The 14,006-nt window shown below is 35.1% G+C and overlaps 1 protein-coding gene across 3 annotated transcripts in view; it reads left to right on the top strand.

The window, feature by feature from the left end:
* Window positions 1-14,006, top strand: part of LOC136038596 (arfaptin-2-like) — a 46,994-nt gene that overhangs the window by 13,075 nt on the left and 19,913 nt on the right. For all 3 annotated transcript variants that reach the window (XM_065721801.1, XM_065721803.1, XM_065721802.1), the window contains 3 exons: window positions 2,472-2,636; window positions 7,444-7,553; window positions 13,260-13,471. In XM_065721801.1, coding sequence (XP_065577873.1) covers window positions 2,472-2,636; window positions 7,444-7,553; window positions 13,260-13,471 — 487 coding nt within the window. The remainder of the gene's footprint in view (window positions 1-2,471; window positions 2,637-7,443; window positions 7,554-13,259; window positions 13,472-14,006) is intronic.

Below are 14,006 nucleotides of genomic sequence, written 5' to 3'. Positions count from 1 at the left end.
GTACTTGCTAGGAAAACTCCAAAAATCAGGCCAAACGGATTATCATTTGAGCAATTTGGTGGCTTTGGGAGTTCCCTGTGGTGTCACCCGCATTGATTGACAAGCTCACCAACAAAAGGGACGTAAAATCTCACTGTCTTTTCAGTCAAACTTCAATGTCAAACCACAAATTCCCGACACCTCTTGATGAGGGCTAGTCCCTTAGGAGAATTTGCTGATGGGCCCTTGTCTTTCTGACGCTCAACCGATGTTTAAGCTCGCAAAACGTTTAACCGACGTTTACGGTACCGTATCACCTTGAGTCCAAAGCTTGTAAATCCCAATAAAGAAAGAAATTAATGAAAGATTTGCCAACGAAAAAATTCTGACCTAGTTCCTTCTTCATCCTATAATGTATAATTTCTTGTCAGGAGATTGTCAAAATTTTATATTTAGCAAAATTACTGACTTGTATTCAATGTGAAGTAAGTTTTGAAATTCGAAGGATCAAATCTACTAAAGAAGATAATATTTTGGCCCTTGGTGTTACTGGCTAATTCTCGAACATTTTAAAATAAACCTTTATGGGAGCCTACCATGGCAGGTGATTTGTTACTACTAAGACCAACACACTTCCTCCAATCAATCTTTGACCTAGTGAAAATTAGACTTACTGAGTAGCTTGAAAATGGAACCTGATGTAGTTGGTTTTGGCATCCTTTTACAACTAAGAAAGTTTTAATGCACGGTGTCTTTTATATCTAATAAAACCAATTAGATTTGCATTTTACTTAATATCTGTGCTTTTTTGTTTCTTGTAAAGAAGCACAACGTTTAGGCGTGGGCGATAAAACTAAATGACTGAGCTTAAATAAACACTATGCCACTATTCCCAGTAGCTACTTGATGGAATTAAATAAAAAAAAACAAGTTTTTTTAAATGAAAGTAAGGAGCGACATTAAAACTTGTCTTTTTTAATATACCACAATTTTTAAGCCACGTAAAATGAAACTTTCAGGAGTTTATATTGGAGCTGATTCTTGAAATTTTAATTCATCTAGTTCTGGTATAACTTTTAAAATACACCGGAAAGTTGGCCTTGAAAGTTATTGTTCACCCTGCTCAAAACGTCTCATAGCTATCATCACTGCTAAATGGGTCCACCTGGAAGTTGCCAAGTGGTTTCTCAATTAGCATAAGATCAGTATGAGTAACCATTTTTATCAGTCTTAACTGACTTTCTGTCGGTTGATGATGTTCAGGCTATATCAATACATTTTTCGTTGCTTAGTTATTTATTGCAAATTGTTTTTACAGGGTATTTTCTTTTCCGCTTAGGACAGCTATTCATTATATAGCCCAAATATTTTTGTACACGGACTTTGTTTGTCGTTGTCATGGTAGAAAAAAGTACGACTTTCTTGGAATTATTTAGTTCAAATATTGAGCAAGTTGGCTTTTTGGGTACCGTACACTTTTTAAATTCTAACACAAAAATTAAGATTAAATTGATTTTTTATGTCTTAATATAATTTAATTATTAAATAAATTAAAATTAAACATTAAATTAAATAAAAACCCAATAAATAGCCAAATTTTTAAGTATTTTTGGAGCTTCATAAATTCTGATGGGAAGCCTGGAGCGCAAAATCACACGTATTGCTTAGCCAGGCAATACTTTTTACCAAACTTGGTAAATTCTTGAAAAACTCTGCATCCTACCTGAAAACCAAGCTCGGAATCCTAAAAAGTAAGGTTATCTATGTACTAAAATAGGGATGCTCTGTATAGGCACTTACAAAACAGCTTGAGAAACGAATACCAGCGCTTTGCAAATAACTGCATACAGTGTGTTCTGGAAATACACTGGTCTCACAGAATTGCGGACATCTTCGCACGACTAAAAACAAAGCAACAATTGATTGTTCAGAAAATACTGAGTAGTGGATGGCAGTATTGAGGCCACTTACCCCGTGTGGGTGATGGCAGGCTCCCCCATAATTGCTATTGGCCCCCCTGGTATTAGAAGACGGGGATGACAGAGAATGACGCTTAGCCGATACCCTGAGAAGGAAGCTACACTTTCGAGAACATATTTGGGAGACCTGTTGCCGCAAGCTCTTCAGAGGACGTTGTGGAGAAGAACTGTTATCACCTTATGCGTCAGCCGGTGAGCGTAGGAGGAACTAAGTAAGTAAGTCCAGGAAAGTTTGTCCGTGAAGTGATTTTCAACCATACCCTAAACATCTCATGTTCATTATCACTATTGAATACGTCCGTCTGAAACGGGGAAACAATGGCGCTACTTGTGGGGGGGGGGGGCATTTGGTTTGGGTTCCCATTAATTTATGTTTCTCACTATCTAGGTAAGAAAAAAGTCCTCATTTCTTGAAACTATTTTTTCAACTAACTCATTTCTCAGAATCATTCTTGGAATTAATGAGTTCAGTTATACTTTAAATGTTTCATATTCATCATTACTATTGAATAGGTCCACCTGGAAGTAGTCAAGTGGTTTCTCAATTAGCACGAGATAACCGAAGTCCGACCGCTGCAAAGTTAGATGTTTTCAAGTCATGGAGTATTTCCACATATAAATGCACGAAACAAATGATTGCGGAAAAATTGGGAAAGTCTTCTCGGACTATTGATACTGGTAATAATTTTATTTGATATCCATCTTTTCTTCCAAAAAGGAATTATTAGATTTGACGCAGTAATAAACATAATTAAAACAAAGTAATAATAATTGTTCAAGACAAAAAAAGTAATAATATATATATATATATATATATATATATATATATATATATATATACATATATATATATATATATATATATATATATATATATATATATATATATATATATAATGATATAATGATAATAATAATACAGGACAGACGGTATGAGTTTAAGCCACCTTACGTTAACCATTGTGGGTCCAACTTACGCTAACGAATGTGGCTCCTGTAATGGACCAGCAAATTTACCTTTGACTGGATATACGTTGCCCAAGGTTCAGTCCTGGCCAACACAAGGACCTTAGTGGTCGGAAAGTTCCGTCGATCAAACAGTTTGTGGTAACGAACTGTAAGTAAGGAGCGATGCGGTTCAATAGTAACCGAAAATCTAAAAAAGTTAATTTTGATACAAATAGATATATCAAAAGAATCGGCTTATTATGCTCATTCCACACATACAAGTTTCATTAAGTTTAGTGTTACCCATCAGAGGTTACGATCCTGGGAAAATGTGCCTTATTTTCGAAAAAGGGGGAAACACCCTTTAAAAGTCAAAGAATCTTTATGAAAATCACTCTATCAGATTCAGCGTATCAGTGAAGCTTATTTTAGTGGTTTCAACCTCATATCTGCAAAAACGTGAAATTTTCTAGTTTTTGCCAGAAAAAAGATCATGGATGTGTGTTAATTTGTTTGTTTGTTTTTTTTCCCATTGGTTATCGTATGAACCCAGTGCTTCTAGAATATTAGGAGAGGGCACATTCAAACAGAAATTAAAAGTTCTAGCGCCCTTTTTAGTAACCAAAAAGAATCTAGGGCAACTAGTCCCCCTCCCTACCTATTCTCCTTAATCGTCCGAGATCAAAATTTTGAGATAGCCATTTTGGTCATCATAGTTGAAAGGCCCAATAACTATGTCTTTGGACATAACATATCCTCCCCCCCCACACACACAGCCCAAGGGGAAAGGTCTTTAAGTTGTAAAATTCCCCCATTGTTTGCGCATAGTATTTGTTATTGGGAAGTATGCATAAATTTTTGGATGGTGGGCGAATTTTTTGCTGGAGAGTTTTTCCATAGGGAGGGAAGTTTCCAGGAGGTAAACTTTTCAAGGGAAATTTTGCACCTAGAGAATCTGCCATAATTCCTATACAAAATTGTTTTATGTCTTGCTTTCTTCTTTCCGTCTCAATTATACGCATGGAGATATTAAGAACAATTGTCCAGGGTAAATTTTCACCAGGATTGAATTGTCTAGAGGATAATTCTGTGGGGAGGGGTATTTCTCCGTAGAGGCGCCGCCGGATTTTCCGGTATCAAACAGTTTGTGGTAACGAACGGTAGTAAGGAGCGACCCGGCTCAATAGTAACCGAAACTCTAAAAAACAAAATTTTGATACGAATAGTTACATCAAAAGAATCGCATTTAAATGCTGATTTTAAATATAAAATTACATCAAGTTTAATCTTACCAATCAAAAGTTACGAGCCTGAGAATATTTGCCTTATTTTAGAAAATAGGGAGAAACACCCCCTAGAAGTCACCAAATCTTAACGAAAAATCACACCATCAAATTCAGCGTGTCAGAAAACCCTTTTGTAGAAGTTTCAAGCTCCTTTCTACAAAAATGTGGAACTTCGTGTATTTTGCCAGTAGATCGGTCACGGGAGCTTGTTTATTTGTTTGTTTGTTTTTTCCCCAGGGGTGATCATATCGACCCAGTGGTCCTAGAACATCGCGAAAGGGCTCATCCTAACGGAAAATAAAAGTTCTAGTGCCCTTTTTAAGTGACCAAAAAATTGGAGGACTCCTAGGCCCCCTCCCACGCTAATTTTTTCCAAAGTCACCGGATCAAAATTCTGAGATAGCCATTTTATTCAGCACCGTCAAAAAACCTAATAACTAAGTCTTTGGGGACGACTTACTCCCCTTACAGTCCCCGTAGGAGGGGCTACAAGTTACAAACTTTGATCAGTGTTTACATATAGTAATAGTTATTGGGAAGTGTACATACGTTTTCAGGTTGATTTTTTTGGTTGGGGCGAGGGTTTGAGGGGAAGGGGTTACGTAAGGGGATCTTTCCATGGAGGAATTAGTTATATGTGAAGAGAATTTCCATGAAGGGGGTGCAAGATTTTATAGCATTGTTTAAAAAACAATGAAAAAATAAATATGAAAAAGATTTTTCAACTGAAGGTAAGAAGCAGCATTAAAACTTAAAACAAACAGAAATTATTACGCATATGAGGGGTCCATGTCCTCCTATTACCTCGCTCTTTACGCTAAAGTAATTTAATTAATTTCAACTATTTATTCTACGGCCTTTGTGATTCAGGGGTCATTCTTAAGAAATTGGGACAAAATTTAAGCTTTAGTGTAAAGAGCGAGGTATTGACGAGGGGGTGAACCCTTCATTTACGTATTAAAAACATACGAATATAGAAGTTCGTTACGTAAGTTAATTCGTAATTTATGTATATTTTTACTAATAAAAACGTTCGTAAAAAATTAAAAGTTCTAGTTGCCTTTTTAAATAACGAAAAAATTAGAGGGTAACTAGGCCTACTCCCGCCCTCCTTTTTTCTCAAAATCGTCCGATCATAACTATGAGAAAGCCATTTAGCCAAAAAAATAAATTGAAATGCAAATTTTGTTTTATTTATTCATGTGCGGAGAGCCAAAATCACAACATGCATTAATTCAAAAACGCTCAGAAATTAAATAAAAAAACAAGTTTTTATACCTGAAAGTAAGGAGCGACATTAAAACTTAAAACGAATAGTAATTACTTCGTATATGAAAAGGGCTGTTCCCTCCTCAACGTTCCGCTCTTTACGCAAAAGTTTTTTACTGTTTTGAAAAGTAGAGCTGAGAGAAAGAGTCAAACTTTAGCGTAAAGAGCGGGGTGTTGAGGAGGGGACAGCCCCTTTCATATACGAAGTAATTTCTGTTCGTTTTAAGTTTTAATGTCGTTCCTTACTTTCAGGTATAAAAACATGTTTTTTTATTTAATTATATAAAAAACTGATCAGAAATCAAATAAAAAACAAGTTTTTTTGAACTGAAAGTAAGGAGTAACACTAAAACTTAAAACGAACAAAAATTATAATGTATATGAAAGGGATTGCCTCCTCTTCAACATCTCGCTCTTTACGCTAATGTTTGAATTTTGTCCCATTTCTGTAAGAACGACTCCTGAAGCACAAGGGTAGTTTAATTAGAACAATAAGAGTCTCTTGTAAAAGTAATAAAATAACTTTTGCGTAAAGAGCGAGGTGTTGAGGAGTGGGCAACTCCCTTCATATACGTAATAATTTATGTTCGTTTTAAGTTTTAATGTTGCTCTTTACTTTCAGTTGAAAAAACTTGTTTTTGTTTTGTTTAATCATTAAAGGGGTGAAATGGAGAAAAAAGTCTAAATCGGCTGGTAAGTATGGAATAACCTCTGGACTTATGTCCCACCAATAGTAGATTTTATGTAGCAAATTTCTTATAGAAAATTTCATAATTTAATAAAAATGCCACCTTGCCAATAAATATAAAAAAGTCATCTTTTCAATTTATAATTTTTAAGTGAGTAGAGAGTCTTCAATTGTCCATTAATTTAATAAATGTCACAACAAATTTAATAGAATTCCCATTAATAAAAGTGTCACCTTTTCAAAAAAAAAAAAAAAAAAAATGTCACCATTTTTTAATCGAGTAGAGAGTCTTCAATTGTCTTCATACACAGGGATGTTGGACTAGAGATAAGGACTAGAGTAAGACGAGAGTAAGACGAGACTAAGACTAGAGTAACACGAGAGATAAACTCGTCTTAAAGCTTGGCGGATGCTATTTCACTAAAAGTTTTGTCCAAAGAGGCCTGCAAAAAAGTATATAAATAAGTATGGGTGCCCATAAGTCAAATTTCAGTGGGGGGGGGGGCTTATCTGATCTAATCGACACTTACAATGTTGTATAATAGAAATCTCAAAAGCAAAATGTAACAATATAAGGTAGAGTCATTCAGCCAGGAGGGGGGTTGTCCCCCTCCCCCCTTATGGGTGCCCATGCAAATAAGTTTACGAAAATTACTTGAATTTTCATAAGGAAATTTCATAAACTTGAAGTGATACCGAGTATTGTCACTATTGGTGTTTCATCACGGAATTTATTGGTTTTTACCAGGAGTGTGATTTGCTATGGGGTGGGGGGGGGGCAACTGCTCCTCCCAGACCTCGGTTTGTACCGAGTACTTTTATAGCACAATATAGTACCTGTATGGCACTAAATGGCTCATTTTCAGTTTGTACAGTCATCTTCACTTGATTTGGGAAAATTTGTTCCAACTTTGCCCCCCCCCAAGGATTTTGACGAAATTACGCCTCTGGTTTTCGCGCTTTTATGAATATTTAAAACGTTTTGTAAATTTAACTTATTGTTAATTGCACTATCACCTTTCTCTCAGTTTTTGCGTGTCCTCTCTGCTTTTTTCGCTTTTTCTTCGCCTCTATCTTTCCCTTTGTCTGCCTTTCCCTGCAGATTTTATTTCTATTTTATTATGAGCAAAGCTTCTGAGGTGTTAACCCTTTTTGTCTTAACTTTTTTTATTATTATCATTTTTATTATTATTATATATTATTTATTATTATTATTATTATTTTATTATAACATTCTTATTATTATTTTAATATAATAAATTGATCTTATTGACAAAAAGTTCATTTCATTTAGATCTGGAGAATCACATCGAGCGGATCCGAGATACGCAGAAGAAGTACATGAATATTCTCCGTTTGGCCAAAAATTTAGTTACTCATTTTCAAGCTGTGGTTGATACACAGGTATGTCTAGTAATTCCAGAACTTGTGATCTATCACAAAATTTGGCAATTTTTATTTCGTGCGAAAATTTAGCCTTTTTAAGCCGTGTCAGCTATACAAGCATTCTAGCTTTCATATCTTATTCACACATGAATTAACCATAGCTGCGCCATCTTAAAAGACAATGAGTTATAAAATGAATTTTACGGAAGGTCGAAAAAATTAAAATGGTCTCTGATTCTTTCCGTTTTGATGACCCGTTATTTAGAAAAGAAGGATTCCTTCTAGGCGTCTCTGACTCCTTTTGAAAAAAAGAAAAAAAGAAAAATTTGAAAAAAAGAAAGCTTTGTCAGGTCGAAAAAAACCAGCAACACTGCTTCTAGAGCCAGGAAAATAATTCTTCTGAATATTTAATTTCTGAATTTTCTTTACTATATGAAAACTATAAGAAGACAGTGTTTATATACGATCCACCAATTCCTGCGAAATTCTAAATTTCATGCGAAAATTTAGCATTTTCAAGCCGTGGCTGATATACAAGCAGTCTATCTCATATCTTATTTATGCAGGAATTCACCATAGCTACGCCATCTTACAAGACAAAGTTACAAACGAATTTGAGAGGAGTTCGAAAAAATTAAAAATTGTCTCTGATTCTTTCCCTTTTAATGACACGTTATTTGGAATATCTGAATCGTATTTTAATGACAACTTTTTTGAAAAAGAATGGCTTTGTTAGGCCAGTAAAAAAGAATCGGTAACATTGCTTCAAGAGCCAGCGTAATCATGCTTCTAAATATCTAATTTCCGATTTTTTTTTTTTACTATAAGAGAAGTTGAAGAATTACCACCGCACTATTAAGAAAGGAATAGGTTCTAATATTAAGATATGATGCAACCACAGGCGTACGTAGCTTCTTCTCTAGAGGGGCAGCCAATTCCGTGATGAAGAGCGGGGGGAGGGAGGAGCTGAAGTTGTATTGGCAGTTCACAAAACCTTGCATTGTCAGCAAGTTATCACACCTAGGAAATCTTTATTAATAAGTAATCACCAAAAATCATAAGTCATCAATAAGCTTCAGCATTAGTCTTCTTGGATGAGAAATAAATCTTTCTAAGACATTATATGGATAATTGCTTCTTGTTTAACTTTTATTCTGTCATTCCAGCTGTTTATTTCCAGCTTTTTCAACCATCTACCTTTTATCAGCTGCTTTTTTAGCCATCTGCCTTTTTTCAACTGCTTTTTCAACCGTCTGATTTTTCTGCCATATCTAGTGTAAATTTGAAGTTCTAAGGGGGGGGGGCAGCTGCCCCTCTCTGTATGCCCATGGTAGCATCCACTTTGGACTAAATCATCGTAAATCACACCAGTTTCTGAAATCCATCCGTGGAGTTCTTACCGACGCTAGTGTTAGAATGCAATACTTTAATTGCGAATTTTTGCCTAGGCTTACAGTCACGCCACTGACTCCAGTCCCAAACTAAATAATTGGGTACACCAGGATGCGAACACCGTCCTCTCAGACAAAGGTTCCAGAAAGCAGTGCACCAACCCACTCAGCTAGGACGCCTTACCAAAGCTAGTGTTAAACTAGTTTTAGATGAAGTTCGAAATGGTTGCATTTGTCCCCGGAATATGATCGTGTCTGAGATGCGATTAATTTTCCTACGCTTTTACAGTTGGTTATCACAGAAAAAATTCCTACGGTAGATAATTTTTGTCAATCGTATCAGGAGGTAATTTTGATTTTGTTTACACAGGATTTTCAAGACACCCAGCATTTATTGCCAAAATATTCAAATTTGAGAGAGCGTAGTTGAAATGGATCAGGGTGTTGCTCTACTTCCATGCTTTCAGGACCATAATTGCACTTTTGTGTCCATTTTCCCTGTTTTTGTAAATAGTTTTGTGAACTGGACAGCCATTATCCGCTTCTCAGTGAGGTCATTTTCAGTGCTAATTCCATCTTCCATTGCTATTGAGTTAAAAAAAAAAATTGTTGGAAAAATCACTCATTTGCCCGATATAATTTGAATTTTTCTATCTTGTTAAATTGCTAGAAAAAGCTACTAAAATCACCAAAATTGGTGATTAAATTGCAGCAATGAGTGAATTTTCGATTCTGTGTGAACTTCTGTAGTTCGACAGTCTGCTCTATGAAAAATATAGTTCAACTCCGCTTTCTGGTGCTATAATGAGAGAAAGGTTGTTATAATTAGGACACATTCTACGGATGAAGGATGATAAGAGAACCAAATATCGTCCTTGTCGGCCAACTATCTAAGCCAAAATGGAAAGCAGGTTGGCTCCCAAATATGGAGGGGGATGTTGTAAGGAATGATATCGGCTCCTTGGGAGGGTGTAAAGAGGGAGGCTCTGAGTAGATTGGGATAGAGAAGCAGCGTGCGTAGCTGTGTGGCCTCTGGCGGCTTGGTGCTGCTGTGAGTTGTTGGTAGTAGTGAAATATTGTCCGAAACTTGGGCAAATGATGGAAAGAGGTGAATTTTCTGTAATGCAAAATCAGGCATCCAAACCCAACTGTTTTGTCAAATTTGCATAGTTGAAATATAATTGGTTTTGCTGGATTATTCGGCTGAAGGCTGGGTGTTAAGTTTTGTTTCCTTTATGGAATTTGTGGAACCATATACTAGGTCAAGGTCTTTAAAAAGCTCAAAATATCAGGATGAAAGCGAAACGTCTTTTAATGCTGAAAAGAAATTAATTACCAATAGGGTTGTAGCATTGGACAATTTTTTGGATGGTATTCAAAGCAGAAAAAATGTATCGTATTCGCTGAAAAAGGTTCTGCATGCAGAAATTAATTAAAAAAAATGTCATATCATAAAAAAATAACTTTCCAACTAGAATTTCAAAGTTTACAATGGTTATACCCTGATTTCCGAATGATTGCTCCATAGAATTGACCCGTTTTTGGCAAAATGTTTCCCATTCGCCCCTTTCCTTTCGAAAACAAATTTCTGCGCAAATGTGTAAGGTGAAAAGGCCATATGTTTAATAATAGGTAAAGAATCAAACATACTCGTTGTCAACAGCGGGACTGATGGCGCATAAAAAGAATAATTCTAATTTTTGTGTATTTTATTGCATTGAACATATCTGTCTTGTTTAATGGTGGGGCCAAGTCAGACCTCAGCATACAAAATTAGCTATTTATAATTTTAATGATGTCTCTCAAACTTTTTGTTGGGCGTTAGTATTTCTTGCATTGTACACTTTTACTACTACTACTGCTAACAACTCACTGCACACAGTTGCCTATGCTTCTCCGTCTAAATATATTTAGAGCATCTTCTTTTTTTACACCATCCCAATAAGTTTCAATTTCCTTAATGCCATTTCTTATGACCTATTTTCACCCTATTCAAGGACGACCTGCTTTTCGTTTGTTTTCTAGATGGATAGCCGAAAAGAACGACCTTTGACAATCTGTCATCCTTCATCCGCAAAACGTGTTCTAGCCATCTCAACCTTTCTCTCATTACAGCCTTAGAAAGTGGGATAGAAAAACGTAAAACAGTTCAAAATAGGGATGAAACCTTTTAATTGACAGTGAACAGATATAAAATCATTTAACTGGATATTTCGAACACATATACAGTGTTCAAAAACTAAAATGTCTTTTAGTTTTACTGCTGATGATGAACACTGTATATGTGTTCGAAATATCCAGTTAAATAATTTTATATCTGTTCACTGTCAATTAAAAGGTTTTATCCCTATTTTGAACTGTTTTACTTTCGTCATGGAAAGGCAGTGGGGTCTTCGAAGTTATCTACGGGATAGAAAAACCTTTGTCAAACAGCTTACAAAATTTAGGAATTAACTTTCTACTATCTGGGAATGCAAGCATCGAAAACCTTTATGCCTCTGCTCCTCTTTCCTAGAAGTTTCAAGGTTTTTGCGATTTATCAAAGTCCGCACATCTTAAGTATAAGTATCCTAACCGCTGTTTCCCCGTTTACGTACGTGAAAAATAACAAACAAAACACAAAGTAGAAACAAAAGGGAAATTCCCTAAAAAGTGTTTCCTAAGCCATTTCCCTAAGAAATAAAAGTTCCCTAGGAAATTACTGCCCTAGAAAGTGGGATAGAATGTATTGACTTTTATATTCATTGCATTAACGTTTTTATTTCGTCTTTACGTTTCCTTTTATAGATGCTTTAATTGTAGTAACTGTATTAACTTCTATTTTTACTGTATTAACCTTTTTATTTTTTATTTTTTTATTTAAATCTTTTTTAAATCTGAGTATGTTTCTTTTCTCAGATATTTTAAGCAATAGTAGCAGAATAGAGATATGATACACATTACTAGTGCCAGTGATTTAAGCAAGAACCCTCTGTACAACGTCCTAGTACTCTTCCAAGATATCTTAAGGGTTGACGCGGCCTGTGCCAAAATTTTATTTGTGTGTTTCTCAAAGTGACATGGCTTCACAAGTCTAAGTTTTAAAAGAGGATCGCACGTATACGAGCGGTTGATTCGCTCAAACGTCAATTAAACAACAACAACAAGTGGGATAGAAAAACCTTTATCATACAGCTTGAAAAATCTAGGAATTAACTTTCTACTATCTGGGAATGCACGCATCAGAAGCCTTTATGTCTCTACTCTCCTCTCCTAGAAATTTCCAGGTTCTGGCGATTTATCAGTTTCCATAAATTTCCTATCCGTTGTTTCCCCGTTTACGTACGTGAAAAATAAAGGCATTTCCCTTATACAATTATATTTCTTACAGATTTGATTTGATTCTCAATCTTTTAATATAAATCTTATTTAGTTTACGGTTTCTCTCCTTAATCGAAAATTGCTATTGAATGACCCAACTGAAGAATTGTCCTACTTGCGTAATAATTACTAACTTTACTAACTTAATTACTAACTTAACTGCTAACTTAACTAACTTAACTAAGTTACTATATTAAGTTAATTAAGTAACTTAACTAAGATAGTTACTAATTTAACTGCAGAGGTGAGAAAAACAAGATATTATATACCGACACCTGACACTACTGTTGATCAGGTTTTGGTGAATTCCGCTAGCCCCCCTAGTAATTAAATTGATTGTCATTGAAAGGTTCCAATGTCAGCCTAGCTGTCAATTGTCCTTAAGCTTGATTTAAATTCGAAGTCCTCTCTTAGTGTATGCACCCATGATAGCAGCTTAGGAACTCACTTCCTGCTCCCTCACAGAAGTCAAATCAGTTCCAACTCCGAAATGGTACAGCTTATCCGTCTCACGAGATTCGTAAAAATGGGTATATTTCACAAATGAATCTTTTCGACCTCTTCTTAAAAGAATAAGAAGGATAAAGAGGGAGATTTCGTGAGCGTGCGAGAGACAAGGAAAGAAACAAGAATAGAAAGACTTGGAGATATAGAGTGTGAGAAAAAAAAATTACAAGAGAGGGAGAGTAACCTTTACTTTTACTTCTGGCTGATTCTGGTTGTGATATAACAACACCTTTGTTAGATATCCAGATAATTTATTACGGACTAGAATTGTAATTGCAAATGACTTTTAAAATCTTTGTTTGAAAATAAAAATCATTTTATTCAGTTTGGCTTTTCACGTGGTTGTTATAGCTGGTTAATATAATATCTGTCATTTTTCATTTTTTATAGTTTTGTATTATTTTAGGTGTATTGAGTTTCTTCTTGAAACTTGATCTAACTTGTGTAATCGTGTGTATTTTTCCAGTCCTCGTTGGGTGAAGCTTTTACAGAGCTGGCACAAAAATCTCCCGAGCTTCAAGACGAGTTTAATTACAATGCAATTACTCAGCGAAATTTGAGCAAGCACGGAGAAATTCTTCTCAGTGCCTTGAACTTTTTCATTTCTAGTCTGACAACCCTGTGTACCAAGACGATTGAAGATTCTCTACTCACTATTAAAAATTATGAACTGGCGAGGTAAGATTTTCGTGAGTTTTATTACATCAACTAGTAGCTAAGAATGTGGAAAAACAGATGTAAGACTAAAGAAATAAAAAACGTTCAAACGAACTCCTTATCCATCTGGGCGTGCAAAATATTCTAATCTCCATCTCCTTGTCGTTATTTTTACTCTTAATTGTAATTTTTACTCAGAAAAGAATATTTACTATCTTTTAAATTCTCGCATTAGGGCGACTTAATTAAATTTTCTTACAATTTAAAATGTATAACCAAATCAATCCTTCCTGTTGGATTTAAAGATTAATATGTTATTACTTTGTTTTGTAACAGACAAACAAAACGTTTGTCTTGTATTTTTTAAGGTTTTTCTGGTACTTAAGACTACACAGGGGCTGAAAATGGCTGACTCCCTTGGCTGAAAATCTTTTGTTGTTTTTCGTTATTAAAGTTTCTTCAGGGAAAGGCAAATGGGCCGATGAACGAGTTAATTTAAATTAAATAAAAGTCCAAGATAATTTGAATTATGACCATTCATAATGAGATCTTTGCT

The sequence above is a fragment of the Artemia franciscana genome, chromosome 18, assembly GCF_032884065.1.
Source record: "Artemia franciscana chromosome 18, ASM3288406v1, whole genome shotgun sequence".
Classification (NCBI taxonomy): Eukaryota; Metazoa; Arthropoda; class Branchiopoda; order Anostraca; family Artemiidae; genus Artemia; species Artemia franciscana.
This window is presented reverse-complemented; position numbering and strand designations above follow the sequence as displayed.